Raw genomic sequence first — 27692 nt, 5'->3', positions numbered from 1 at the left:
ATCAGATAGCATACTGTGTATGATTTCAGTCTTTGCAAATTTCTTAAAATTTGCTTTACAACATGGCCGATTTTATAAGTATTTTGTGTGCACTTGGAAAAATATGTAGTCTGTAGGTATTGAGTGCTATTCTAGATATGTCAGGTTTGTTAATTGTGTTGCTGAAATCTGTGTACTTACTGATTGTCAGCTTATTCTGTCAGTTATTGGGAAAGATTTTGTAGAGTCTCCCACTATGACTGTAGATTTGTCTGTCATTTTAATTCTTTTAATTTTTGCTGTATGTATTTTGATTCTGTGTTCTTAGGTAGATACAAAGTTAAAACTGTTATATCTTTCTGGTAAATTGGACCTTTTATCATTAGGAAATGTCTTCTTTATTGTTCTTAATGGTTTTTGTTGTTTTGCCTGATATTAATATTACTGTAGCATCATTATTTTGGTTATTGTTTATATGGTATCCCTTTTTTCATCTGCTCACTGTCATCTTTTATATATCCTTATATTTTGTGTTTCCCTTATAAGTAGCATATTGTTTGATTTTTGTTTGTATTTAGTCCATTTGTACACAATACAATTACATAATGTTTGTCCACCATCTAACTGTGAAAGTATCTTGCCTGTTCTGTATTCTTTTTTCCCCATTCTTGCCTTCTTTTAGATTTATCATCTTTTATTTTTCTGTTTTCCCCTCTAATCACTTGGTAATTATAAATTTTTAAATTTTTTGTTTAGTGATTAACTTTGGGACTAAAGCATGCATCCTTGATTCAGTAGTCGAATACAGATTTTCCTTCTTCCCAAACAATACGAGGATCTTAGAGCAACTTATTCCATTTAACCTCAAGTACATGTTATTGAAGTTATGTATTTTAATTCTATATATATGTCAAATCTCATAAGACATCATTATTGATATTGTATGCAGTTGATATTCATTTGGATTACCTATATTTTTACCTCTCTTTCTCTTCGTTTTTTCCTTCATTTCTGAGCTTCTTCCTAGGATTATTTTTCTTCTACTTAAAGAATACCCTTTAATATTTTCTTTCATTCAGATCTGCTGGGATCATATTCTCTCCATTTTTCTTTTTTACCTAAAGTTGTCTTTATTTAATCTTCATTTTTGAAGAATATTTTTGGTATGTTTAGAATTCCAAGTTGACAGTTATATTCTTTAAGCATTTTGAAGGTATCATTCCATTCTTTTCTGTTTTCATAGAATCTGTTGAGAAGTCAACCGTCTGTCTAATTCAGGAGTCAGCAAACTTTTTCCGTAAAAAAGCAAGACAGTGGATATTTAAGCCTTTGTGGAGCTGTAATGTCTCTGTTGCAACTGCTCCATTCTACTATTGTAGCACAAAAGCATTCATAGACAATATGTTAACCAGAGAGTATGGTTGTGTTCCACTACAGCTTCATTTATGAACACTGAAATTTGAATGTAATATGATTTTAATGTGTTGCAATATATTATTCTTTTAATATATTTTTCAACCATTTAAAAATATAAAAAGCATTCTTATCTTGCTGGCCATACAAAAACATGTTGTGGACCAGATGTGGCTGTAGTTTGCAGCCTCTGATTTAATTGTCACTCTCTGAAGGGAATCTGTAATTTTTTCCTCTGGTGCTTTTAAGATTTTACTTTTCAACAGTTTTACTACTATATGCCTTAGTATAGTTTCCTTATATTTCTTCTGCTCAGGATTCTTTTGGCTTCTAAAATTTGTGACTTGATCTTTTTCATCTATTTTGAAAAATTTGGGGACATTATTTCTTTGAATTTGTTTTTGTCCCATTCTCTCTCGCTTCTCTTTCTAGCTTTCTAGGGCTCTTTTTACACCTATGATAGACCTTTTCACTCTATCCTGTATGTCTCTTATGCTTTTTAAAATAATGTTTTTGATTTTTCATCATTCTGTACTTCAATATGGATATTTTCTACTAACCTATTTTCCATTTTGTTACCACTGTCTGTCTTTTCTCTCTGTCTGTCTCTCTGTGCTTTTAGCCTATCCTTTGAGTTCTTATTTTCTAGTTCTGGAATTACCACTTGGTTCTTATTTTATACTTTCCAATAATTTGGTGAAATTGTTAATCTTGCCTTATTCTCTTGAATATACTAATCATGATTATTTTAGAAGTTCATGTCTGAGACCTCAGTTATCTGAGTACGTTGCAAATCTGTTTCTCTTATCTTTTTCTTTCCTCTTGATTTTTTTCTCATGTGACTTTTGTCTCCTTGTACGCCTATTATTTTTCATTGTCAGGCATTGATATGAAAACCTATAACAGTAATTTGAGGTTCTGGGTATGTATTCTTTTTCTACAGAGGGTTAGTGTTTGATTTTGGTAGTCTGCTAGGATAGGAGCTCTAACAATTCTCAGTCACCTTAATTCAGTTAGACGTTTAAATGAGCTAAGTTTTAGTCCTTGAGTTCTAGGGTTGTCTTCTTTGGTGGCCCTGAATTCGAATCTTTGTCTAGCCCTGTGAATCCATTGAAAGTTCTACTTACCTTGAGTTTTAAAGTCATAAAACCATTTTACTATCCACAAAAGGTTTTTTCAGTTGTTTTTTTAAACATTTGGACATAATTATCTGAAAATAAATTAGAAATTTAGAAGAAGTATAAAAGTGTTTTGAAAAGTAATATATTAGGGGGCCAGCCCTGTGGCCAAGTGGTTAAAGTTCCACGTACTCTACTTCAGTGGCCTGGGTTCACAGGTTTCGATCCGAGGTATGGACCTACTCCACTCATCAGCCATGCTGTGGAGGCATCCCACATACAGGGTAGAGGAAGATTGACACAGATGTTAGCTCAGGGCTAATCTTCCTCAAGCACCAAAAAAAAAAAAAGAGGAGGATTGGCAATGGATGTTAGCTCAGGGTGAATCTTCCTCAAAAAAAAAAAAGAGGGGGCTGGCCCCGTGGCCAAGCGGTTAAGTTCGCACGCTCTGCTGCAGGCAGCCCAGTGTTTCGTTGGTTCGAATCCTGGGCGCGGACATGACACTGCTCATCAAACCACGCTGAGGCAGCATCCCACATGCCACAACTAGAAGGACCCACAACAAAAAATATACAACTATGTACCAGGGGGCTTTGGGGAGAAAAAGGAAAAAATAAAATCTTTTAAAAAACAAACAAACAAAAAAAAAGAGTAAAATATTAAATTGCATGTGAAAACAAGTTGTAAGACCACCACACCACAGTATAACTTTTTTAAAGGGAATTTTTGACACATGTTCAGGAATGTTCTTAAGACCCATAAAAAGGTTGCAAAACTACCTTTGAAAATAATAAGTATCACTATTTAAAATATAAATAACTACAAATATTAATTTGGACTGGTTTGTTGTTCAGCCTCTTTCTGAAAAATCAGTGTCTTTCTCCATAGAAGTTCTACAAAAGGGTACATAAAAATACTTAAATAAGCTACTAAGACAGGGACATTTGAGAAAATCCTCACACATAAAAAAAGGTAGGGAACAAAGAAAGAACAAAGAGAAAGAAAGTATGATTGGGGACAAATGTCTGGTTTGTGGAGTAAATGGGAGGCACGGAAGTAGTCACAACTTATGAAGAATGCTCTCTAAAAAAGTTGACTCTAAAGGGAGTGAGAACAGGAAGAAATACTTGAGAAACTTAGATTCTAGGAGGGTTACTATGAGTGAACTTTTTTTAATAGAAGGAAAACTACTTGAATTTACTACTTTGGTTCTTTGTTCAACCAGTCTCCCTTAACCCTACCTCCTCCTTCCTAGAAAACAAGGCCAATTTGCAAGCAGTTAAAACCATATATTCATCATCAGCCCAAGTTTCCATTTTTTTATCCTATTTAGTGAGCTCTCCCCAACTTAGAAAATAGGTTTTTGATTTTTCTCTTTTTTCCCCTAGAGTTGGAAACAAAACCTGCAACCAAGAATGCTGTAACAACAGAGGATATTTCTGAAGATTTATCACAGAAAACCATAGTAGAGAAACTCACAGAAAATGATCTGTGGGACTCCAAAATGGCAGGATTATGGAAATGGAATAACAGAATACTGAGATTGCAAAATAGTCAGGAGAGTCATCTGAGTCAAAGAATAGTTCCACGCAAGAAAGCTCCCACTGGTCAGAGAGGCTTTATATCTATTCTTTTTTCAGAGCCAACAGTTATCACAGAAGAGCCTTACAGCAAATGCCAAACCCATGAGGAGAATTTCACAGAGAATTTAGATATGATTACAGATACCCATTTGGGGAAGAAAATTTGCAATGATACAGAAGGCAACAAAGCCACAAGGCCTACTTCAGAAGTTACTTTAGAGAAAAAAACCAATAATAAAGAAAAACCCTATAAATGTAGTACATGTGAAAAGGCCTTTCGTTATAGGTCATTACTCATTCAACATCAGAGAACTCACACTAAAGAAAAACCTTATGAATGTAGTGAATGTGGGAAAATGTTCAGCCAGCCTTCATATCTTAGTCAACATAAAAAAATTCACACTGGAGAAAAACCCTATAAATGTAATGAATGTGGAAAGGCCTTCATTGCTTCTTCATCACTTATGGTACATCAGAGAATTCATACTAAGGAGAAACCTTATCAATGCAATGTCTGTGGAAAATCTTTTAGCCAGTGTGCTCGCCTTAATCAACACCAGAGAATTCAAACTGGAGAGAAGCCTTATAAATGTAGTGAATGTGGGAAAGCTTTTAGTGATAAATCAAAACTTGCAAGACATCAGGAAACTCACAATGGAGAGAAACCCTACAAATGTAATGATTGTGGAAAAGCCTTTCGGAATAAATCATATCTTAGTGTACATCAGAAGACCCATACTGAAGAGAAACCGTATAAATGCAACGAGTGTGGGAAATCTTTCAAGAATACCACAATTTTTAATGTTCATCAGAGAATTCATACTGGAGAGAAACCCTTTAGATGTAATGAATGTGGAAAAGCCTATAGAAGTAATTCAAGCCTTATTGTGCATGTAAGAACTCATACTGGGGAAAAACCCTATGAATGTAATGAATGTGGGAAAGCATTCAATCGTATAGCAAATTTCACAGAACATCAGAGAATTCATACAGGAGAAAAACCCTATAAATGTAATGAATGTGGGAAAGCATTTATTAATTATTCATGCCTTACTGTACACCACAGAATGCATACAGGAGAGAAACCTTATAAATGTAATGAATGTGGAAAGGCCTTCATGCGTTCTTCATCTCTAATTATACATCAGCGAATTCATACTGAAGAAAAGCCTTATCTATGTAATGAATGTGGGGAATCTTTCAGAATAAAATCACACTTAACTGTACATCAGAGAATTCATACTGGAGAGAAACCATATAAATGTACTGACTGTGAAAGGGCATTTACCAAAATGGTAAATCTCAAGGAGCATCAGAAAATTCATACTGGAGTGAAACCCTATAAATGCTATGATTGTGGAAAATCCTTCAGGACTAAGTCATACCTTATTGTACATCAAAGGACCCATACTGGAGAAAAACCATATAAATGTAATGAATGTGAGAAAGCTTTCACTAATACATCACAGCTTACTGTGCATCAAAGAAGGCATACTGGAGAAAAACCCTATAAATGTAATGAATGTGGGAAAGTTTTCACAAGTAACTCAGGCTTTAATACCCATCAGAGAACACACACTGGAGAGAAACCATTTAAATGTAATGACTGTGGCAAAGCATTTAGCCAGATGGTACATGTCACAGAACATCAGAAAATCCATAGTGGAGAGAAACCCTATAAATGTGATGTCTGTGGAAAAGCCTTCAGGAGGGGTTCATACCTTACAGTGCATTGGAGAACGCATACTGGAGAAAAACCCTATACTTGTAAGGAGTGTGGAAAAGGCTGTATTACTCTATCACAACTAACTCTACATCAGAGAATTCATACTGGGGAGAGGCCCTATAAATGTGAGGAATGTGGAAAAGCCTTCAGAACTAACTCAGACTTTACTGTACATCTGAGAATGCATACTGGAGAAAAACCCTATAAATGTAATGAATGTGAAAAAGCCTTTAGGAGTAGTTCAAGCCTTACTGTACATCAAAGAATACATCAGAGAGAAACTCAATTAGTATAGAGAATAAATCATTTATCCAGATGTCAGCTCCGCAAGAAGAATCTTATAAACTATATACTTTATCAATGTGCAAAAACTTTCAGGAGCCATTCACCAGAAAATACTCATTGAAGAGACACTTTATAAACATAAGAATGTGGAAAAGCAGTTAGTCATATTAAATCTTAGAAGTTACAAGAAAAGTGATTTAAGAGAAAATAATGGACAAATGAAGGGCTTCATCCACATTGCATATTTTATTCATTTAACAGATTATCTTCAATGCATTGCATGTATTTTTTTGCCTATTTTTCTGTTGGTTTGTATTTCTTAAAAATCTGGAGGTGCTCTTTATGTATTTGAGATATTAATCCTTTGTCATGTGTGTTGCAAATGTTTTTCTTAATGTAGCATTTGTCTTTATACTTTTTATATAGTTAAAGAAGTCACAACATATTTTAATTTTCTATAGTAAAATGTTTACATCTTTTCTTTTTAGATTCTTGATTTACCCTTTAGTTAAAAGGGTCTCCTTAATGCCTAGGTTGTACATAGTCTCCTAAACTTATATCTAAGATGCAGATAATTTTATTTTTTACATTGAAGTCTTTAATCCATCTGGACTGGATAGCTATTCATATAAGAGCAACTCCAAATGGCCATTAACCTATGGAAATATTATGAGCCTAAATAGTACTCAGGGAAAGACAAATTAAAATGACAAATAAGATGTTGCTTCTACTTCATGGAGTTGGAAATAATTGAGATCTTTTGCTAGTGGGGTTTGGGAAGCCATGTACTCTTACAAAAAGGTTATATCGACATATTTCCACCAGCAATCCAGCAATATATATTTAAAGTTTTTAAATAAAAGTTTAAAATAAAAATGCTTTGACCCAGCAGTCTCGCTTTTGGGAATCTGCCCCACTGAAATAACAGCATCAGTACATAAGAATACACATAAATAAGGATGTTTGTTGAAGTATTGTTTATAGAGGCAAAGAAGAAACTCAACTGGAGATAAAGTGAATGTCCATTAATAGGGGAATGGTTGAATAAATTATGATATATCCATACCATGGAACAGCATGAGAGTAATTTTTAAAATGAGTTATATCCACGCTAGTTGACTTCAAGGTATTTCCAGAATTTTTTAATAAGTAATTGCTTGATGACAGAGATGTATGTACAAGATGTCATTTTTGTTAATGATCACACACATTTGTGTTTATATGTGTGTATGTGATTAGATGAGCATGGAAACAAGTATAGAAGAATATACACTAGGTTGTTGGTTGCCTTTAAGGGAGGGAGAATAGGAAAGGTAGGGAGATAAGGGGGAAATAGACAAATGTAAGTGCAGCATGTATGGTGTAAAACTGTGTGAACCTCTGAGAGTCATGAATGCAGGGATGGTCTCCAAAACGTTAATGAGATGGTTTCAGAGTTGTTGAGTATCTGGTGTTTGGTTTTGTTCGACTTTTCTGTATTTTTAAGGTTTCCTTTCTAATGAGCGTGTAATATTTATATAAATAAGAAAAACTATTTTTCTTGTGGAGTACATTTATTAGATATTCATTATGTACCAGGAATTACCCTAGGGACTGGATATACATTGGCTGGGGAGGAGTGGTCATGGCGCTAAGAGCATGGGAATTGGTTCTGATGCTGCCCAGATTCCAAAGAAGTTACACAGCACCTTCCTCCCCTCACCCTCTCAGTTTCATTTGGAGAAGGCAATAGAAATTTCACATAGATGAAAAACATATCCAAGAATATCTGGAACTTGTGTCTAGTCTATAAACCAGAAGACTGCAAGCCTCAGAGAGAAGTTCCACTTTTAACATGGCACCAAAGGAAAAGTCACGGTGGTGGAAAGGTCAGTGTACAGCCTCACAGGACACTGCATGATGGAGTATAGAGAGGGGAAACAGCCAAGGACTCCCGAGTCCATAAATGAAGTCTTGGAAGTTCGGGAATACTAAGAGTCTTGGAGTCAAAATGTGAGTCCAGAGGTTGTGACCCTAATACCAGAAGGCCCTAACAGACCAGTGGCCTGATATCCGAAAAGGATGAGACATGACATGATGAGCTACGCTTCAGGAGAGATTTAAGGAAAGAAAATCAAAGACCCCCTCCCACAATGCTAGGATAAGTGTTGAATATTAGGAGGGGGAAATTTATTAACCATTACCAAGAGGCTTATCTTCTTTGGATATAATGTACCACTTTCTGATTGGACAGTTTGAATATCAGACTTTGACATACTACCCTTCAGAAACCCTGCTGTCAAATAGTTGACATGACTTGACGCCAACTCTCTTGTCAGCTCCTTTTACCTCCTAACCCTCACCACACTTAAACTCTGCCTCCTATCCCTGCCTTAGAGCCAAGCATTTCAAAAAGAGCATGGTCAGCCGGTTCAAATGACATAAGAATTTAAAAGTGTCCATTGGGTTAGAGGATGGAGATGACACAGGCCATCTTTACCAGAGCAGTTTCAATGGAGTGGTAAGGTGCCAAAATTTGGTTCCAGCGTGTAGTGGTATCTCATTATAGGTTTAATGTTTAATTTGCATTTCTTTAGTGGGTAATGATGTTGAGTCCCTGTTTAGGTGCTTGTTGGCTTTTTGAATATCCTTTTTTGGAGAAGTGCCCGTTCAAGACTTTTGCTCATTTTTTAATTGAGAACTCTGTTCATTTGTAGGATTCTTTATATATTCTGGATACAAGGTAGTTTTTAGATGCATGTATTACAAGTGTCATCTCTCCATCTGCAACTTGCCTTTTCACTCTCTACATGATTTTCTTTGATGAATATAAGTCTTTAACTTTAATGAATAATTCATCAATCTTTTCTTTTATGATTAGTGCTTTTGGTGCCCGGTTTAAGAAATCTTTCCCTAACGCAAAGTCATAAGGATATTTTCCTACATTTTCTTCTGCGTGTCTACTGTTTTACCTTTCACCTATAGATCTACAATCCACCTGAAATTAATTTTTATGTATGGTGTGGGGTAGAGGTCAAAACTAATATTTTCCATAAAAATATACAATTTATTTAACATCATTTACTGAAAAGACCATTTTCTCCCCTCCCCCTTGAGTTGCAGTGGTACCCTTATGATAAGTCATATGATCATATTATGTGAGGTCTTATTTCTAGATTATTCTCTCCCATTGTTCTTTTGAACAGCAAATGTTCTTAGTGAAAACAGATTTATAGTGAGTCTTGGTATGTGGTGGTATATGTGTTCTAATTTTGTTCTTTTTCAAAATTGTCACTACAATTCTAGGTCCTTATTTGGTATTTTCGTACATTTTTGAATGATTTTTTTTCAATTACTGCACACCAAAAGTAGAAATTTTAATGAGCATTACATCAAATAATATAGATTAATTTTGGAAGAATGGACACTAACAATATTGAGACATCCAATTTATGAGCATGCTACACCTTTTCATTTGTACACATCTTTTCATTTCAGCAATTTTTGTATTTTTTCAGTATGGAAGTTTTGAACAATTTGTTCGGTAATGTACTTGATGTTTTGATGTTATGTGCTATTATCTTAAATTTCATTTTCTGACTTTTGCTAATATATATAATATATATAATAGTATATATAATATGATAGTATATTAAGTATATATAATATACTATTATAAATGTAGCCTATTTTTTAAAAATTGACCTTATATCTTATAAGACTTTGCTAAATTCAGTTGTTAATTATAATAATTTGTTCTTTCTTTTGGACTTTCTGTGCACACAATATGTCACCTGCAGTAAAGTAAAATCTTTTTTACTTCACCCTTTCCAATATTGATGCCATTTTTTTCTTGCTTTATTGCACTGGCTAGGACCTCCAGAAGTAGTGATTGTAGACATCCTTGCCTTTTTCCCAGAATCTAAAGGAAAATCCTAAACCTTTTACTATTAGGTATGATGTGAGGTATACACTTGTTAGTAGATCATCTCTATCAGATTAAGGAAGATCCTTTCAAATCCTGGTTTGCTGAAATTTGTTATTGTGGACAGGTGTTGAATTTCATCAAATACGTATTTTGCAACTATCGAGATGACCATTTGGTTTTTCTCATTCTGTTAATGTGGTAGAATTATATGGATTAATTTATTTTAAAAATTGTGGTAAAATACACATAACATAATGTACCATTTTAACCAGTCTTAAGTGTACAGTTCAGTGGTGGTAAGTATGTTCATATTGCTGGGTAGTCATCACCACTATCCATATCCAAAACTCTTCAAAGTCTTTCTAAGCTGAAACTCACTGCCCCCTCCTTTTAGCCTCTGGAAACTACCATCCTACATTATGTCTCTGTGAATTTGACTAGTTTTAGGTACCTCATATAAACATTTGTTCTTTTGTGACTGACATTTCACCTACTAAGATGTTCCCAAAGTTTATCTATATGGATTGATTTTCGAATGTTAAGGCAACCTTGCATTCCTGGAATAGATTCCACTTGGTCATTATATATTATATTTTTAATAGATTGTTGAATTAGATTTTTACATTTTTATACAGGATTTTATGTCTACCTCCAGATTGTCTTATGTTTTTTCTTTCTCATAGTAGCCTTGTCAGGGTTTAGTGTCAGAATAATGCTGGGCTCATAAAATAAATTGAGAATTACTTTTTTTTTCTCCCTCTCGAAGAGTTTGTGTAAGATTGGTATTATTGGTATTGGTATTATTTTTTCCATAAATGTTTTCTGTAAAAATCAACAGTAAAGCCATCTGAGCCAGGAGTTTTCTTTGTAGGAAACTTTTAAATTATAGATTCAATTACTTTGATAGATATAGGCCTATTGAGATATTCTATCTCTGTGTCAGTTTCAGTAAGTTTTTTTAACTTGTCCACATCTTTTCATTGAAATATCTAAGCATTGGGTTTAAATAATTCATAATATCTGCTGCTTATATTTTTATTATCTGTAGGATCTAAGGTGGTGTTCCCTTTTCAGTTTTGGTATTGGTAATTTGTGTACTCTCTCTGTTTTCTTGATTAGGCTTCGTAGGAGTGTAACACTGTATTAATCTTTTGTAAAAACCCTCAATTATTATATAGCTAATTTTTTTCATGGATTCATGCTCTTCTATTTCCTTCTTTCTACTTTATTTAAATTTGACTTGCTGTTCTTTTTCTAGCTTCTTGAAATCTTAGATAATTGATTTTCACCCTTTCTTTTTTGCTAATATTTAACAATCTAAATTTCTCTATAAGTTCCTATTTAGCTGCATCCAATAGAGATTTTCTATCACCTTTATGAGACATAATTTACATATAATATGTTGTGCCAAATTTAACTTTACATTTTGCTGAGTTTTGGCAAGTTTACAGACCTGTGTAACCATCACCAAAATCAAGATACAGAACATTTTCATCACCCCCAAATTTTCCTGTATCCTTCCCCAGACAATTCACTCCACCTCTGACTCCAAGAAACCATTAATCTGCTTTCTGTCATTATATATTAGAATTGCCTTTTCTAGATTTTCATATAAATGAAATTATATAGTATATACTGTTCTGTATCTACCTTCTTTCACTCAGCATAAGTTTTGAGATTCATTCATGTGTGTGTCAGGGCTTCATTCCCTTTTATGGATGAGTGGCATTCCGTTGTTTTAATATATCACAGTTTATTCATTCAGCTGTTGGTGGACATTTGGATTCTTCCCACTTTGGGGCTATTATGAATAAACCCGCTGTGAACTTGCATGTACAAGTTTTTGTATAGACATTTTCATTTATAGTATACAAATGGAATTGGTGGAACACATGGTAAATGTATGTATAACTTTATAAGAAACTGCCAAGTTGCTTTCCAAAGTATTTATACCATTTTGCAACCCAGCAACAATGTATGAGTGTCTCAGTTACTTCTCGCCTTGTCAACTTGTAGTATCGTCAGTCTTTGATTTTAGCTTCCCTAATGTGTGTAGCAGTGCTTCATCGTGGTTTTAGTTTGCTTTTCTCTGATGATTAATGATGTTGAACATTTTTCATTGTTTAACGGCCATTTGTATCTCTCCTTTTTGAAGTATCTGTTTAAATTTTTTGCCTATTTAAATTAGATGGTGATGATAATTGTGTAGTCTGCATACAAGTCCTTTGTCGGATCTATGTGTTGTAAACATTTTCTCCTGGCCTTTGGCTTCCCATTTTACTTTTATTAATGGTGTCTTTTAAAGAGCAGACATTTCTGATTTTGGAGGGTATCAGTTTAACATTTCTTTTTTATGGGTCATGCTTTTTGGATCCGATCAAAGAAATCTTCACTTACCCTAAGGTCCTGAAGTTTTTTCTCCTATGCTTCCTTCTAGAAGTTGTATGATTTTAGATTTTATATATAGGCCTATGATCTGTTTTGAGTTAATTTTTCTGTCTACAGATTTTGATATATTGTATTTTTATTGTCATTCAGTTAAAAATATTTTCTAAGCTCCATTATCATTTCTACCTTGACCCTTGGGTTATTTGTAAGTGTGTTACTTAATTTTAAGGAATTTGTGAATTTTCTATTTATTTATTATAGATTTCCAGCTTAATTCCACTGTGGCCGAAGAACACACTGCATTATTTCAATCATTAGAAATTCACTGATACTGACTTTATGGCCCAGCCAGCGGTCTGTTTTGGTAAATGCTCCATGTTCACATGAAAACAGTGTGGAAATAAGAATTTTCACTTGAAATTTCTGCAGTTAGATGTAATGTTCTACAAATATTAGTTAGACCAAATTGATTGATACTGTTCTTCAAATCTTCTGTATTCTTACTGATTTTTCTGCTTGTTCTATCAGCCACTAAGAATGGTGTCTTCAAATCTCCACCTATGATTGTTGATTTATCTTTTTCTTTGATTTCTATCAATGTTTGCTTTATATATCTTGAAGCCAGATTACTCAATGCATATAAATTTAGGATTGTTATATCTTCTTGTTGAGTTGACCCTTTTATCAATATTATGTATTCTTCTTGTCTCTAGTAAATTTTTTGCCATAAATTCGACTTTTTCTGATATGAATATAGCCAGAACAATTTTCTTTTGGTTAGTGTTTGCATGACGTGGTAGGCAGAATTCTAAAATGGTCCTTAGATTCCCAGCCCCTGGTATTCAAGCAGTTCCCAGTTATTCAATCAAACACTAATCTAGTGCTTTTGTGAAGGGATTTTACAGATATCATCAAGGTCCCAAATCAGTTGACTCAAAATAGGAAAATTACACTCAGTGGGCCAGACCTAATATGTGAGACCTTAAAAAGTATGGGACTCTTTCTGGTGAAAGAGATTTGATGTATGAAGGGGATTCAATGTGAGTGACATTCTTCATTTCTGGCTTTGAAAATAAAGGGGCTATGTGACAAGGAACATGGGCATCCTTTAGAAACTGAGAGCAGTTTGTGACTGATAGCCAGCAAGGAAACAGGGACCTCAGTCCTATAACTTCCAGGAACTGAATTTTGCTAACAAGTTGAAGTGGATTTTTCCCCAGCCTTCAGACAAGTCTCAACTCACTTGACTCCTTGATTTCAGCCTTTGAGACCTGAGCAGAGAATCCAGCCATTGCCATGCTTGGACTGCTGATCTACAGAACTGTGAGCTAATGAATAGTTACTGTTTTAAGCTACTGTTTGCATTAACGTGTTATGCAGCAAGAACAAACACAGCACATGGTACTTATCTTTCCCCACTCTTACTTTCACCTTATCTGTGTCCTTATACTTAAAATGGGTCTCTTGTAAGCAGTATATATTTAGGTCTTATTTTTATCTTGTCTAACAATCTTTGTATTTTAATTAGAGTGTTTAACCTATTTTCATTTAATGTAATTACTAATATGTTTGGGTGTAAGTCTGTCATTTTATTTATTTTCTACTTGTTTTATCAGTTTCTTCTTTTACTTCTCCTTTCTTGCTTTCCTTTGGATTAGTAAAATATTTTCATTGTCTCATTTTCTACTCTATTCCATTTAATTATATAGTCATTATTTCATTGGTTACCCTAGAGCAGTGGTCCTCAAAACTGTTTTCATAATCATTCTAAGACATTATTTATCTTTCTCATTCTCATTTTTCTCATGAGTGCAGACTGGTCTTTTTCAGAAGCTGCATGACATGTGATATTGCAAAAGACTTAATTCAGAAGGAGATCTGAGAATTCACCTACATTTTATTAAGCCATTGTTATTGACTGAATTGTGTCCCCGCAAAATTCATATGTTGAAACCCTAACTCCCAATACCCCAGAATGTGACTCTATTTGGAGATAAGGTCTTTAAAGAGGTGACAAGTTAAATGAGGCCCACAAGTTAGAGTGGGCCTTAATACAGTCTGACTGGGGTCCTTACAAGAAGAGAAACTTTGGATGCACCAAGAGACACCGGGGGTGCACACACATGGAGGGACAGCCATGTGAAGACGCAGCAAGAGGGTGGCTGCCAGCAAGCAAGGAGAGAGGCCTCAGGAGAAACCACCCCTGCAGGCACCTTGATCTTGAGCTTCTATCCTCCAGAACTGTGAGAAAATAAATTCCTGTTGTTTAAGCCACCGAGTCTGTGGTCTTTTCTTATGGCAGCCCCAGCAAACTAACACAGCCAGACATTAAAGAGATTTTCAAAAGTTTAAAACAATACCACCCTTCGCAGTAGTTTTTAGTTTTGAAATTATTTTTATTAAAATATTTTTTCAATATCATGTAGTTATTGTATTTTTAATAAATTAATAGTTTTAATTTTTCTAATTTTAATTTCAAATACAGTAAGTATCAATAGATATAACCTATATAAATAAAAGCTCTTTGGTTTCCTCAACAATTTTTTAAATTCTAAGGGTGTCCTGATGCTGAAATGTCTGAAAATCGTTGCCTTTAAAATTTCCTATGACTCTTTGGCTCATTGGAGCACTCTTGAAATTAATATTTTTACATTTCAAAGCAATGAAAACAAACCTAACAGTTTAATTCCATTTATTCCTTGCCTTTTGTTCTATTGTTGTCATACATTTTATTCCTACGTGTCTTTTTTTTTTTTTTTGCAGGGGGAGATTCACCCTAAGCGAACATCTGTTGCCAATCTCCCTCCTTTTTTTTCCCTTTCCCCCTGCCCTCAAAGCCCAGTACATAGTTGTGTATAGTTGTAAGTACTTCTGGTTCTTCTGTGTGAGCTATGGCCACAGCATGGCTACTGACAGACGAGTGATGTGGTTCTGCACCTGGGAACAGAACCTGGGCCTCCGAAGGGGAGTGTGCCGAACTTTAACTGCTAGTGTATCCGGGCTGGCTCTTTTATGTATGTTTTAAATTCTAAAAGATATTATAACTATTATTGTTTTAAGCAATGTTTATTTATATTTACTCACATATTTACCTATTCTACTGTTCTTCTTTCCTTCCTTAAGTTCCTCGTTCCAACTAGGATCGTTTTCCTTCTTCCTAGTTAATTCCTTTCGGTGTTTGTCATAGTAGTCCAATGCGTTATCTTTATCTGAAATAGCTTTATTTTGCATTCATTTAGGAAGGATATCTTCACCTGTATTAGGGTTCTAGGCTGGCATTTTGGTTTTCGTTTTTTTTTTCTTTCACCACCTAAAATGAAATGGCATTCCATTTTCTTCTAGCTTCCAGAGTTTCTATGTAAAAAATCAATTATGTGTTGAGTTCTTGTTTGTATTTTTCTCTACCTACTTTTAAGATTTTACCTTTACCCTTGATTTTCATAACTTTTAATGTGATGTGCCTAGGTGTGGGGCTTTTTTTTTTAATTGTATTTAGAGTTTGTAGAGCTTCTTAAGACTTTTCTATATCTTTCATCAGTGTGGGAAAATTCTCAACCAGTGTTTCTTTAAATATTGCTTCTGCCCCATTTCCTCTCTCCCTTAATCTAGGACTCTTATTATATATAGGGTAGACCTTTCACCATGTTCCAGGTCTCTCTAAAGGTTTTATGTATTTCCTAGCCTTTTTTCTCTCTGCGCATCAAACTAGATACTTTCTACTGACCTGCCTTTCCATTAACTAATATCTATTCTGCTGTTTTTTAATCTGCTGTTAAACCCACGTTTTGAATTCTTAATTTTAGTCATATTTTTTATTTTTGGAATTTTTCTCTTGTGGATTTTAGGTATCTGCTGAAATTCTCTGCTCTTTTTATATATTAATATTTATTTTAAAGTCCTCGACTGTTAACTATAGTAGCTGAATCACTTCTGGATCTGTTCCTATGTCTGTTGTTTTTCTTGCAGTCTGGTCAGCTGATTTTTTTAGCACGCCTTCTAATGTTTCATTTGGTGCCAGACGTTATAAATGAAGACACTCTAGGGGTCCCTGATTTATCTCCTCGAAAGAGGATGGAGTTTTATTTTAGAGCTAGAGCACTAGTGGATCGCCCTGATCCCATTTATGATTAACTTTAGACTGAGTTAAAGTTGGTCTATTTCAGTTTCACCCTTGGTTCTTCTGGAATCTCAGTGGAAAACTCAGGGTGTTTACCAACCCCTCTAACTTGGTGGGGCTTGACCTTGAACTGTCATCTCTGTCTTTCCAGTGTCAGACAGCTGCTGAAATCAGCTCATCCATTTAGTCTCTCAGGAAATGCTTTTTACAGGATTTCTCTTATTTTCACCAGGCAAAGCTTTGGAGTCAGCTAAAGATTTGGCGGGAAATTTTATGTAAATTTTACAGCTATCTCCTCTAGGATGGTGACCTTTCCAGTGACACCCCTAAAGTCTGACAGTAAGAGTGTTTTTTTCTGCCTCAACTCAAACTAGAAATTGCTCACCGAGGAAAAGCCAGGTAAATGTGAAGCTCACCTCTTACACTTCATTTCTGTCAAAGATCTTATTTGATATCAGTCAGCTTCTGCCGTTGGTCACTCAGTGCTGACACAATAGAAACATGAGTGGAGTAGCCACGGTGGCAGAGATAGAAGCTATGCATTTGCCCAACGATGTAGACTGCCCCTTTCCAAGACTTAGTTACTGCAACTGCTGAATGTCCAACCTTCCAGCAACAGAGTCCCCAGTGCTAAGTCCCCAGTATAGTTACCATCCCACTAGGAGACCAGTCAGCCACTTGGTGGCATGTTGGCCACATTGGACCCCTTCTATTCTGGAAGCTGCAGCAAGTCATATGACTGGAATCAACCCACACTCTAGGTGTATGTTTGCCTTTCGTGCTTGCAAGGCCTCCAACAAAACCACTCACTGTCTTGGGGTTTATCGAATGTTTGATTCACTGGCCTGGGGTCCCATATAACATCATATCAAACTAAGGAACCTGCTTTACATCAGAGGTGGGAAAGGAGTGCGATGTTATCATGGGATCCACTAGTCATAGTATCACATACCACATCCCCCAGAAGCTGCCAGGCTGATAGATTTTTGGAGATAGAATGGCCTGTTGAAGGCACACCTGAAGCACCATCCTGGAGGCAATATTTTATGAGGATGGGGCACCGTCCTCATAGTGCAGTCTATACTTTAAATCAACTACCTTTATATGGTTGTGTTCCTGGTAGAGAGAGTGTATAGACTGGGAAGCAAGGAGTAGAAGCAGGAGAGACTTTGCTTACCACCGCTCCCAGTGACTCAACTGAGGAATCTGTGCTCCTCTATCCCACAAACCTGGGCACTGCAGGGTTAGAGGGCTTGATTCCCAAGGCAGAACAATTTATTCAGGAAACACCTCAATAGTCCTTTTGAGATGCAAATGACAGCTGCTGCCAGGAGGCCAGCCAGCAAGAAGAGGAGTCACCATCATGACAGGGACATTTGACCCCGATCATTAGAAGGTAGGGCTATTGTTACACAGTGGAAGAAGGGAGGAATATTTTTGGCACCTAGGTAATTCACCATGGTGCTAGAGTACCAAGAGGATTCTTACCCATTTTGGTAGAAAATAAATCAGCACAGCAGTCATAGCCTGAGAAGCACACAGGGAGCAGGGCCTCAGGGATGAGTGTCTGAGTCATGCCACCTGGTTAGCCATCAAGACCAGTAGACGTGCTGGCGGAGGTTGAGGAGCATCTAGAATGGATATTAGAGGAGGGCAACAGTGAATATAATTTGTAGTCCTAAGACCAGCTGCAGGGGGATGGGAGGCTGTAATCATCCCTCTTATAAGTTTCTTCCAGGAAAAGAGGCCCACCAGAATCCTAGCATTGCTTCTCCCAAAACTTAGAGGAAGAATTGAACCCAAGTGGTGAAAGGTGTGGACTGTCATGGACACTGCCTGTGCATCCAGTCCCTCCTTTCAGAACTGAAGAATTTATTCTCTGTTTGCTAGAAATGCTGCTGGTTGGCAGTCCTCAGTTTAAGAGAGTCACCTCGCCCAAAAGCACACCCCATTCTTGGGACAGCCCACATCCAGTGACTGGTTAACAGAGGAGCAAAGATCTTGCCCATCCTCTCAAAGTTGAGGCAATTTTGAAGGGCCATCTCAGCTCTGGAGCTCTTCGTGTGTCAGTCAACGCTTTTACTGAGACTGTATAGCTGCCCAACTTCTCTCTACCCAAGCCTGCTTCCTTCTCTTCTCTTCCATAGCTTTTTTTTTTTTTTAAAGATTTTTTTTTTTATTTTTTCCTTTTTCTCCCCAAAGCCCCCCGGTACATAGTTGTATATTCTTCGTTGTGGGTCCTTCTAGTTGTGGCATGTGGGACGCTGCCTCAGCGTGGTTTGATGAGCAGTGTCATGTCCGCGCCCAGGATTCGAACCAACGAAACACTGGGCCGCCTGCAGCGGAGCGCGCGAACTTAACCACTCGGCCACGGGGCCAGCCCCATCTCTTCCATAGCTTTTGATCCCAAAAACCTCCCTGCAAATTTCCGTCTCAGAGTCAGCTTGTTGGGGAACCCACTATTATAAACACAATTTTGATAACCCTACAGGAAAATCTTTGCAAACATCCTTAATTGTTTCCATGGGGTCATAAAAATTTTGACCGGAATTTTGGAGGCAAAGCACACATATTGATAAGACCTTTTAATACGCATGCCAAATGACTTCCAAAAATTTTGGACTCTCACCAGTGGTATATGAGAGTGCCTCCTACCCCACATCTTTGCCAGCATTGGGCAATTACATCCTTTGTAATAATTGCTGTTTTGACACTGCCTCCTCTAAGCTTGAGAATTTTTGTGTCTCATAGAAATTGGAAAAGGAACTTTATTCTTTCCATGTAAAAATCTCTGGAAGAAGGAAATGAGCTTTTGAGAATAGCAAAATAATTGAGGTGAGCAGAATCCAAATCTTTGAGAGAAAACTTTCAACCCCTACCATCTCATTTGCACCAGGAATTTCTCCTAACCCCTTTATATGAGCAGAAGATCATGCTGTCACTTAGGGTGATATTACTATGTAGAAAATCCTGATGTTCTGCATCCCTCGGTAGTAGGTATTCCAGGAAAACCCAGGTATATCTAGAAATGTGAGAAGAAGACTAGTGTGACAGTATCATTGCTCTTTTCCTTAGGTGAGAAATTCCTTGGCAGATTCTGGACTCATGTTTTCTGAGGGAAAAACTGTTGTCTCCCTCAAGTGGCTTTTCTATGTGGCCCATGCTCATGGCTTTCCAAGGAGGAAGGGAAGGAAGTTAGAGTGTAATCAGGTGAAAGCTGAATCCACACCACAGACTTGAGGTCCTTTATCCCTTTCTCACTCTCTGGGAGCTCTCTGTCCAGTGGGGATAAGTGATCAGTGAAGCTGGGGTTGATGCAGAGCAAAAGGAATAAGAAAATGATGTCTGTGGCCAGCTCTGACCAATTCTATAAGAGCTTGCTCCTGGAAAATCCCCCAGGACATTCCTGGAATTCCCATTGTTCCCAAGCTCCTTCTCTAAAGTGAATGGCGACATTGAGATCACCACTCTTATGTCCAAAGAGCCTTTGGGAGAAGAAGAACACCTTCATGAGTAAAAGGGAATTGATCTAACGATTTCCAAAACAGGAATTTTTTGTATGAGAAATGCTTGAGGGAAGAGCTTTCTCTAAACCTCTCAGATTTCCTTTTTGGGCCACCACCTATTACACCTCTGGATATGATTAACTTGTCCAAAAAGGTCAGCATGGATGGCATGTTTCTGTTGAAGTCACAAGGCTGGAAACAGCAAAAGTTGTTCCCAAGAGAACCCCAGTAGCCTCCCGGTACTAATACAGCGTGAAAATGTGAACAATAATTGGGACCCCACTCCCCGGTCTAGAAAGCAAAACTAGCAGGCAAGCTGTGTTGGCTTAGAGTCAATGAAAAATCTATGCAGTACTGTGAAGCAGCCTTGCAGGTCATCGTAAGCCTGCGTCAGAATGACTGAAGCATGGCATGACTGAAGACGCCAGCTGGAAAAGATCCGCAACGAGAGAGAAAGGGTTCCTGGCTCTCATATCCCCTAGCTGCATTTGTTTTTGTTTTGAGAGAATGATTAGTGTCCCTGGTACTTGCTTCCCTCCACAAACAGATAGCATCCACATTCCAGGATTTATTTGATGTATAACCAAGAAGTTCCTGTTAATTTTATCTTTAATGTATAATCTAAAGAAGAACCAGATGTACCCTGTCATGGATAAACAGATACCCTTTGACATTTGATGTGTAAGCCCCTTTCTGCATGGACACTGCTGTGTAAAAAAATATATATAAGCTGCTCTCAGACCTATAGACCTCAGAGCAGTTCCTTCAGAGCACTCTGCTGAACTGCTTCTCAGGCTCGAGTGCCTCCTTCTTGATTATCAAATAAACTCCTTCATTTATCAAAATTCTTTATTTCAGTTGACAAATAGATGACAAGGCACTTAGTGATAGGAACACGGGAAGCAGAGACCACTTGACTGGAAGAATATCAGGAGATGCCACTGGCCACATGCTCTTCCCCACATCATAACTGGATAATGTCCCAGATGCAACTGACTCAGAATCACAAAGATTTTAGGACTCCAAATATAATTTTCCACGTCCTCTCACCAATTCTACTCTCTCCCAACCAATGCCGTAATAAACCACATTCACATAATATTGGACTTTCTCCTCTTTCCCATCTATATATGACCTTATTAGCAGGAGTATGATGTTGAGTCCAGAAGATAAGCAGACTTATTTTATAGAGGCATCAGGACTCCACGAGCTGGTACAAAAAAGGACAAATGGACCCCCCCATTGTGCACATGTGTGACCACATGAGGCTCTCCATTTACACCCTCAGAATGAATCTCTGGGTGGATGGGAGGGTGAGGATGTGTTACCACCACAGCCGCAGACGGGACTTCTGTTTTCCCCTGCCTGGGCCTAGTCCTGGATTTTTCCTCCACCAAAACCCTTCCGGCCCAGGCTCTACTCCACTCTCCTATCCTTACCTGGGCTGTATATAAAACCCGTGGTATTTCACTACTCTTTTAAATATTTTATTTATTGAATAAATAAAGGTGATTCCTGTTTGTAAACAACCAGATGAGACTATTATATTATAATTACTTTAATAGTCAAAATGAGAAAAAAAAACAACTTTAATGATTAAAACCAAGTCCTTAGTTGAGTAAAATATTGAAATCCATTAAATGGCCATCAAGACATTATAAATTATTATGGAAGAATATTTTATAATTTTTGAACAGTTTTAAGTGAAAAAAATTGATAAAAGTATGTAATACATTATTTCATTAAAAGCATATGTGGACACCCAGACTGTTTCCACTTTTGGGGTCATGATTAATTAAGCTTCCATGATTATTTGTGTATAAGTGTTTTTGTGGACATTTAATGTCATTTATCTCAGGTAAATACTCAGGAATGGATTACTGATGGTTGGGTGGATATACGCTTAGTTCATAAGAAACTTCATTTTATGTTCTACCAGCGTCTGAGAGTTCTGGTTGTACCACATCCTCACTATTCGGTGTTGTCGGTCTTTGTTCTGGTGAGCTTGTAGTGATAGCTCATTGTGGTTTTAATTTTCACTTTCTTTTTTTTTTAAAGATTGGCACCTGCGCTAACATCTGCTGCCAATCTTCTTTTTTTCTTTTTTTCTTTTCTTCCTCTTCTCCCCAAAGCCCCAGTCTTTCAGCTTGGATGTATGTTAGAGATTTTTCACAATAAGATATTGGAAAAAATATAACTAGGGATTTCTGGTGCGGGCAACAATGGAGTAGCTGGCATCAACAATAACACCTGGACAAAATATTACTTAAAAACTGGAGGCAAGGGACAACAATTAATTCAGAGTTGTGATCCTTTGTTTTTCAGCTTTGTTGAGGTATAATTGACAAATAAAACTATAAGATATTTAAAGGGTACAACATGATGAAATGGTATACATACACATGGGGGAAACAATTTCCCCTATGGAGTTAATCAACTCATCCGTCACCTCACATATTTATTTAATTTTTTTTTGCTGAGAATATTTAAGTTCTACTCTCTTAGCAAATTTCAATTACACAATACAGTGTTATCAACTATAGTCACTGTATTATACATTAGATCCCCAGACCTTATTCATCTTAAAACTGAAAATTTGTACCCTTTTACCAGCCTCTCCCTACTCCCACACCCCCCAGTGTGGCAACCACTTTGATTTGTGATCTTTGGTAAAAGGAAAGCATATTAGTTGAGGCCCACATTTTCCTAGGCTTTCACCTGGTAACACTTTTTAAACCAGTGCAGGGAGTTGGAGCCCAAAAGGGAACAGCATCTCACTGGAGAGAGAAAGCAAAGATCAAAGCTCAAAGTTCAGCGGTTGTAATTTGGATTTAAGAGGCATGGTGACAGAGTAGGGGGAGCTACCGAGAGGGCACTTCAGAAATGCGTGTGAAAAATTGCCCGTGGGCCATGGCCAACTGCTGGGCTGCATCTGTAAGAGATTAGACTCCAAGAGGGCTGGCAGAGAGCAGTTTTGGGGAGCCTGAAAAGTGGGTGAAGATTTTGGAGGGTACACTGTGATGAAACATGATGCAATTTGGGCCCAGCCAGAAGAATAGACTTTGATGAACACCCTGGGCATTGAGATCCCAAAAAGCCCACGCCATAGGAGTAAGTCCATGCTATAAGAATAAGGGCTATGCCCAAGGGATAAAGACAAAACTAAAATAGACACACCTTAATAAAACCTAAAACCAGTCTTTGACCAGATTTAGATGATCCACTAATAACTGAATTGTCTGCCAGAATAAAACAACAGTCTTTAGAGGAAAATAACATTCAGAACCTCTACAATTTATGTTTATCATCCACATTGCCCAGAAAAACATAAAAATTTAATCAACATGCACAAAATGGAAAAATAGTTGAATAATAGTAAAGAGAGAGAACACTCAATAGAAACAAATCCAGAAATGACCCAGAAGTTGGAGTTAGCAGTCAAAATTGCTATGATTCATATGTTTAAAAGAATAGAAGAAAAGAGGGTGACAATTGATAAAAAGCTGGGATAGAGTATTTCAAAACAAAATTAAAATGTACAAAAAATCAAGTGGAAATTCTAGAACTGCAAATATTGAGAAATTTCCAAATTTGTTGAAAGATGTCAACCCACAAATTCAGCAAGCTTAGCCATCCCCAAAAAGCTACAAAGATCAATATGTTTAGCAAATCATGGTCTGCTGAAAATAAAAAGTAGAAAGACATTATATTATCAACTAAAAGCTAAGCAAGATAGAAGACAAAGAAGTAACATCTTTAAAATATAAAAGAATAGAAGGCTTCCAAACTAGCATTCTATAGGCAGAGAAAATATTCTTTAAAGGCAGATGGGTGACATCAGCAAAATGGCTGAGTAGGAACGTGCAAGCTCTCATCCCCACGCAGAAACATCAGAAAACAAGCAGAAAGGGTCAGAACCAGATTTGTCAGAAACTCTGGAAAACAGTCAAAGGTTTGCAGCAACCAGGTAGATGCTGAATCCAGAAAGGGGTGACTTCAAAGCAGTAGGAAAACTTTGTGGCGTTTTTATTTGCCTTTGTCCCATCCCTTTCCTGGACCACCTGAGGCCCAGGAGCAAAATCTGGGGAGAGTTTCTTTGGGAAATGAGGGCATTTGAAAGTGCTGTATATACAGGGGAATTCAGAAAGCCTCATGCATGCTGACAGCAAGAAACATACTCAGAAGAGATTTCGCCTTGGGCTATCCCCAGGCTTAGCACAAGCCTGGCTAACTGTTGAAGGAGGGCCCAGCACAGAGCAAATCTGAAAAGAACAGGAGAGTTGCATTGCTGCTGTTGTTGTTTCTTTAAATAAACCTGGAATTCAAGGAAATCTCTGTCACAACACTAGCTAAAAACAAGCTAAGGAACAGAGACACTTCAGGCACCACACACAACAAGAAATAGAGTCTTTGCAAAAATAATTTGAGAAAGTCATTGAGAAATGGACTACTACAGCCTTCAGCAATCAAAAAAGAGCAAACTCTGTGAAGGTGGAGTATCTGGTTTCCACTTGATTTGAAAAAGTCTCCACTTGATTTTTTGGTAGATTTTAATTTTACCAAATGGATAAACAGAATGCAGTATGTCCATACAATGGAATATTATTCAGCAATGAAAGGGAATGAAGCATTGATATATGCTGCAACATGGATGAACCTTGAAAACATTATGCCAAAACTACAAGAAAGTAGTGAGTAAGTTATGCTTACATCCACATCATGAAATACTATGTATTTGTAAAAAAAAGAAGTTGAGGAAAATCTCAATGAGCTGACACGGAGTGATTTCCAGGATAAACTGGTAAAGAGAAAGAAGAAAAGCAAAATGCAAAAGAGTAATTATAGTATGCTATCCTTTATGGAAGAAAGAAGGAGATGTAAGAAAATAACTATGTATTTGCTCATTTGTGCAAAAGAGTGCAGGAAGGATCAACCAGAAAATGAAATATTAGTTACCTACAGGGGTGGTTGGTGAAGGGTGGGAGGAAGGACGAGATGGGTCTAGGTAACAGAGATGACGAGGGAGTGGCATGGTTTCTAGCGTACCCTTTTATATAGCTCTGAATTATGGTACTATTTTACATACGCGAAAATTTAAAGAAAATAATGAAAACCAATCAGGCTGTGTGTGCAGGTGTGAACCTGAAATGGAATACAAAAGTAACAGCCTAACTGTATTACGAATGAATAACGTAACCAAGAGTGAAGAGCTCAGACAAGAGAACTAATGTAAATAACTTTGCAAAACAATATTTTGACTGTAAAGCTAAAGACAAAAGCTAAAAACAAAAAGAACTGGTCACATAATGTCATCCTCTTCGTAAGTCTTTTCTTACAGATATATGGGTTAGTAATTCTGACACACGTATCCATATATGTGCACACGTGTATATATACACATTCATATATACACATACATATCCATATATTTATAATAAATAGACACATTACAGCTAATGAGACCTGGGTTTCTCAGTGTCAGAGAGAGAAGCAACAAATGAGGAAAAGAGGAATAACACCACATTGGAACGAGCACACTTAACATCCAGATCTTGATTTCTAAACACCATTCTCCGATAACAGCAACTAGGGCTCCTTAAAGAAATGGTTGACTCCAGGGCTGGTGCAGGGAAAATACAAGATAAGCCTGGACCATCTTGTACCAGAAAGTAAGGAAATGCTAACAAGAGGATAGGGGCATGTCAAAAGGATACATAAACCAGTCTGAAGGAGCTTATAATGGCCAAACCCAGAACAATTTCAGAAACAATATAAAAAATTATATTCTATGGATTAAACCTATAGAATTAAAAATTATCCATGAGTTTGTATTGATGCAAATAATTGAATATACAATATATAAGTAAATAGGAGAGAACAACCAGCTCTTCCTTACAGAATTAGATGAGAAATGTATAAGGAACGAGGGAAATAGAAAATCACCATGAGGCAAACACCGCAGTAATAACTGTTGCAGGCAAGACGGATGCTAAAATTAGTGGGTGCAAGTTTGAGGAGAAACAGGACGTTTGCAAAGTCACAAGCATTTACCCCAAAATATTAATTACAAAGGGGAAATAGTAGCTTTACAGTGGAGGAACTCGGCAGACTCCATATTTACTAAACCATCCAAGTTAATACCACCGGTAATAAAACCGGCTGACAACACGAACCTCCTGATCCGCTGTGCTGAGCCAGGCACAGCATCATTTCGCTAGGGCGACGGGAGGATGTGAGGGAAAGAGGGATGGAGGAGGAACCACCAGATTAAAACTGACTACACATCAGACAAAATGAAACTACAGTGTTTACGGATGCACATTTGGGTAACAAAACTATAAAGAAAAGCGAAGAAGCTCTTTCCATAAGGTCGGGAGTGGCTGCTGCTGGGGGAGGACGCCGGGTGCGGACAGCCGGAGGCTTTGGGGGCGACTGAGAGGTTCAGCGCTGCCCAGCTGGGCTGGTGGCGGCAACGGTGTTCGCCTTGTGCTACTTCATTAAGCTGTATCTATGTTCTGTGCAGTTTCCTGTAACTGTGCTATACGGTAAAAAAAGGTTTAACAAACATAGTTGGACACCTGTGTATACCTGGGAGGAAGGAAATCTGGAAAGAAATACATCAAAATGCTTACAGTGGGTGGTGGGGTTATTGATTTTAATTTTTATTACACTTTTCTATAATGTCCAAGTTTTCAAAAATGAGTTTCAGTTTTATAACGGGGGTGGGGGGATGGGGGGTCTCGTGGACATTCTCTTCCTATGCTGTTTCAAAGTCACTACCTAAGCGTGACCGCAGTCTTGTCCCCCGCCCCGCCCCCCTTCAGTCATGTCCGTGGGGACAAGAACTCCATCCTCCCAACCCTGGCTTCCCCGCGCGGAGCCGGGGTGAGGTGTTCCAGCCGCCTCCTCCGCAGCCGTCTGGCCTCACGGCCGGGATGAGCCCCGCCCGGTCCCCGCCCGCGAAGTCGGTTGGAGCCCGCAGCTCGGCGGCTCCGGGACGGCGGAGACCCGGCCCGCCCCGCCCCCCGGGCCGCCGCGCCCGCTGCAGCTCGCCTCCCTCCGGCCGGGCCGAGCGCCGCTCCCGCTGCGGGCGGGGGCCCCTGGGCGCCGGGCTGCGCGGCGCGGGTCCCCTCGGGCTCGCTCAACCGAGCCCCCCGCCCATTCACTTTCTTTCTCTTTAACCAGAAGTTCACACGAAAAACAAAGGCAGGGAAGCGACTGGAACGTGCAGGACGAAAGAGCCTTAAAAGATGAAAAGTGGTCCTGCATCGGCGACCTCGTGGCGCAATGGTAGCGCGTCTGACTCCAGATCAGAAGGTTGCGTGTTCAAGTCACGTCGGGGTCAAGGCTCTCCGTTTTCCCACCTACCGAACTAGGTCTGGGCCACTTGTAATTTCCACCTGCAAGAACACCTGGCCATCCTCCTGCTCCTTCCTTGCTCCTTTGCAGCAGAGGTCGGAGGAGCTTGAGGACAAATGGGCAGTGTCATTTTCGGATCTGAAGAAGATGATCTAGGAAACGCCACGAGGCGCTGCTTTCCAGCCTGGGCAATTCCGCGGGAACTGCTGCCCTGTCTCCTTCCCCGTGCACTTCAGCCCCTTCCTCCTGTCGCAAAACGTCTCACGAGAAAAGCTATTTAAAAAATAATAATAAAAGACTAACAACATCAT

At 37.8% G+C, this 27692-nt stretch overlaps 1 protein-coding gene and 1 non-coding gene across 2 annotated transcripts in view; both read left to right on the top strand.

Annotated features, from left to right (window-relative positions):
• Window positions 1-9742, top strand: part of ZNF624 (zinc finger protein 624) — a 39292-nt gene extending 29550 nt beyond the window's left edge. The window contains 2 exon segments of the mRNA XM_014864216.3: window positions 3899-6003; window positions 6005-9742. Of these exon segments, the coding sequence (XP_014719702.2) occupies window positions 3899-6003; window positions 6005-6109 (2210 nt within the window). The 3' untranslated portion in view covers window positions 6110-9742.
• A 17553-nt stretch (window positions 9743-27295) lies between these two features.
• TRNAW-CCA (transfer RNA tryptophan (anticodon CCA)) lies at window positions 27296-27367 on the top strand. The gene has a single exon. It is a non-coding gene; the product is annotated as a tRNA-Trp (tRNA).
• The last annotated feature ends 325 nt before the right edge of the window (window positions 27368-27692 follow it).

Source organism: Equus asinus, chromosome 13 (assembly GCF_041296235.1).
Source record: "Equus asinus isolate D_3611 breed Donkey chromosome 13, EquAss-T2T_v2, whole genome shotgun sequence".
NCBI classification, from domain to species: domain Eukaryota; kingdom Metazoa; phylum Chordata; class Mammalia; order Perissodactyla; family Equidae; genus Equus; species Equus asinus.
The sequence above is the reverse complement of the archived record's forward strand: the minus strand, read 5'-3'. Positions and strand labels throughout refer to the sequence as shown.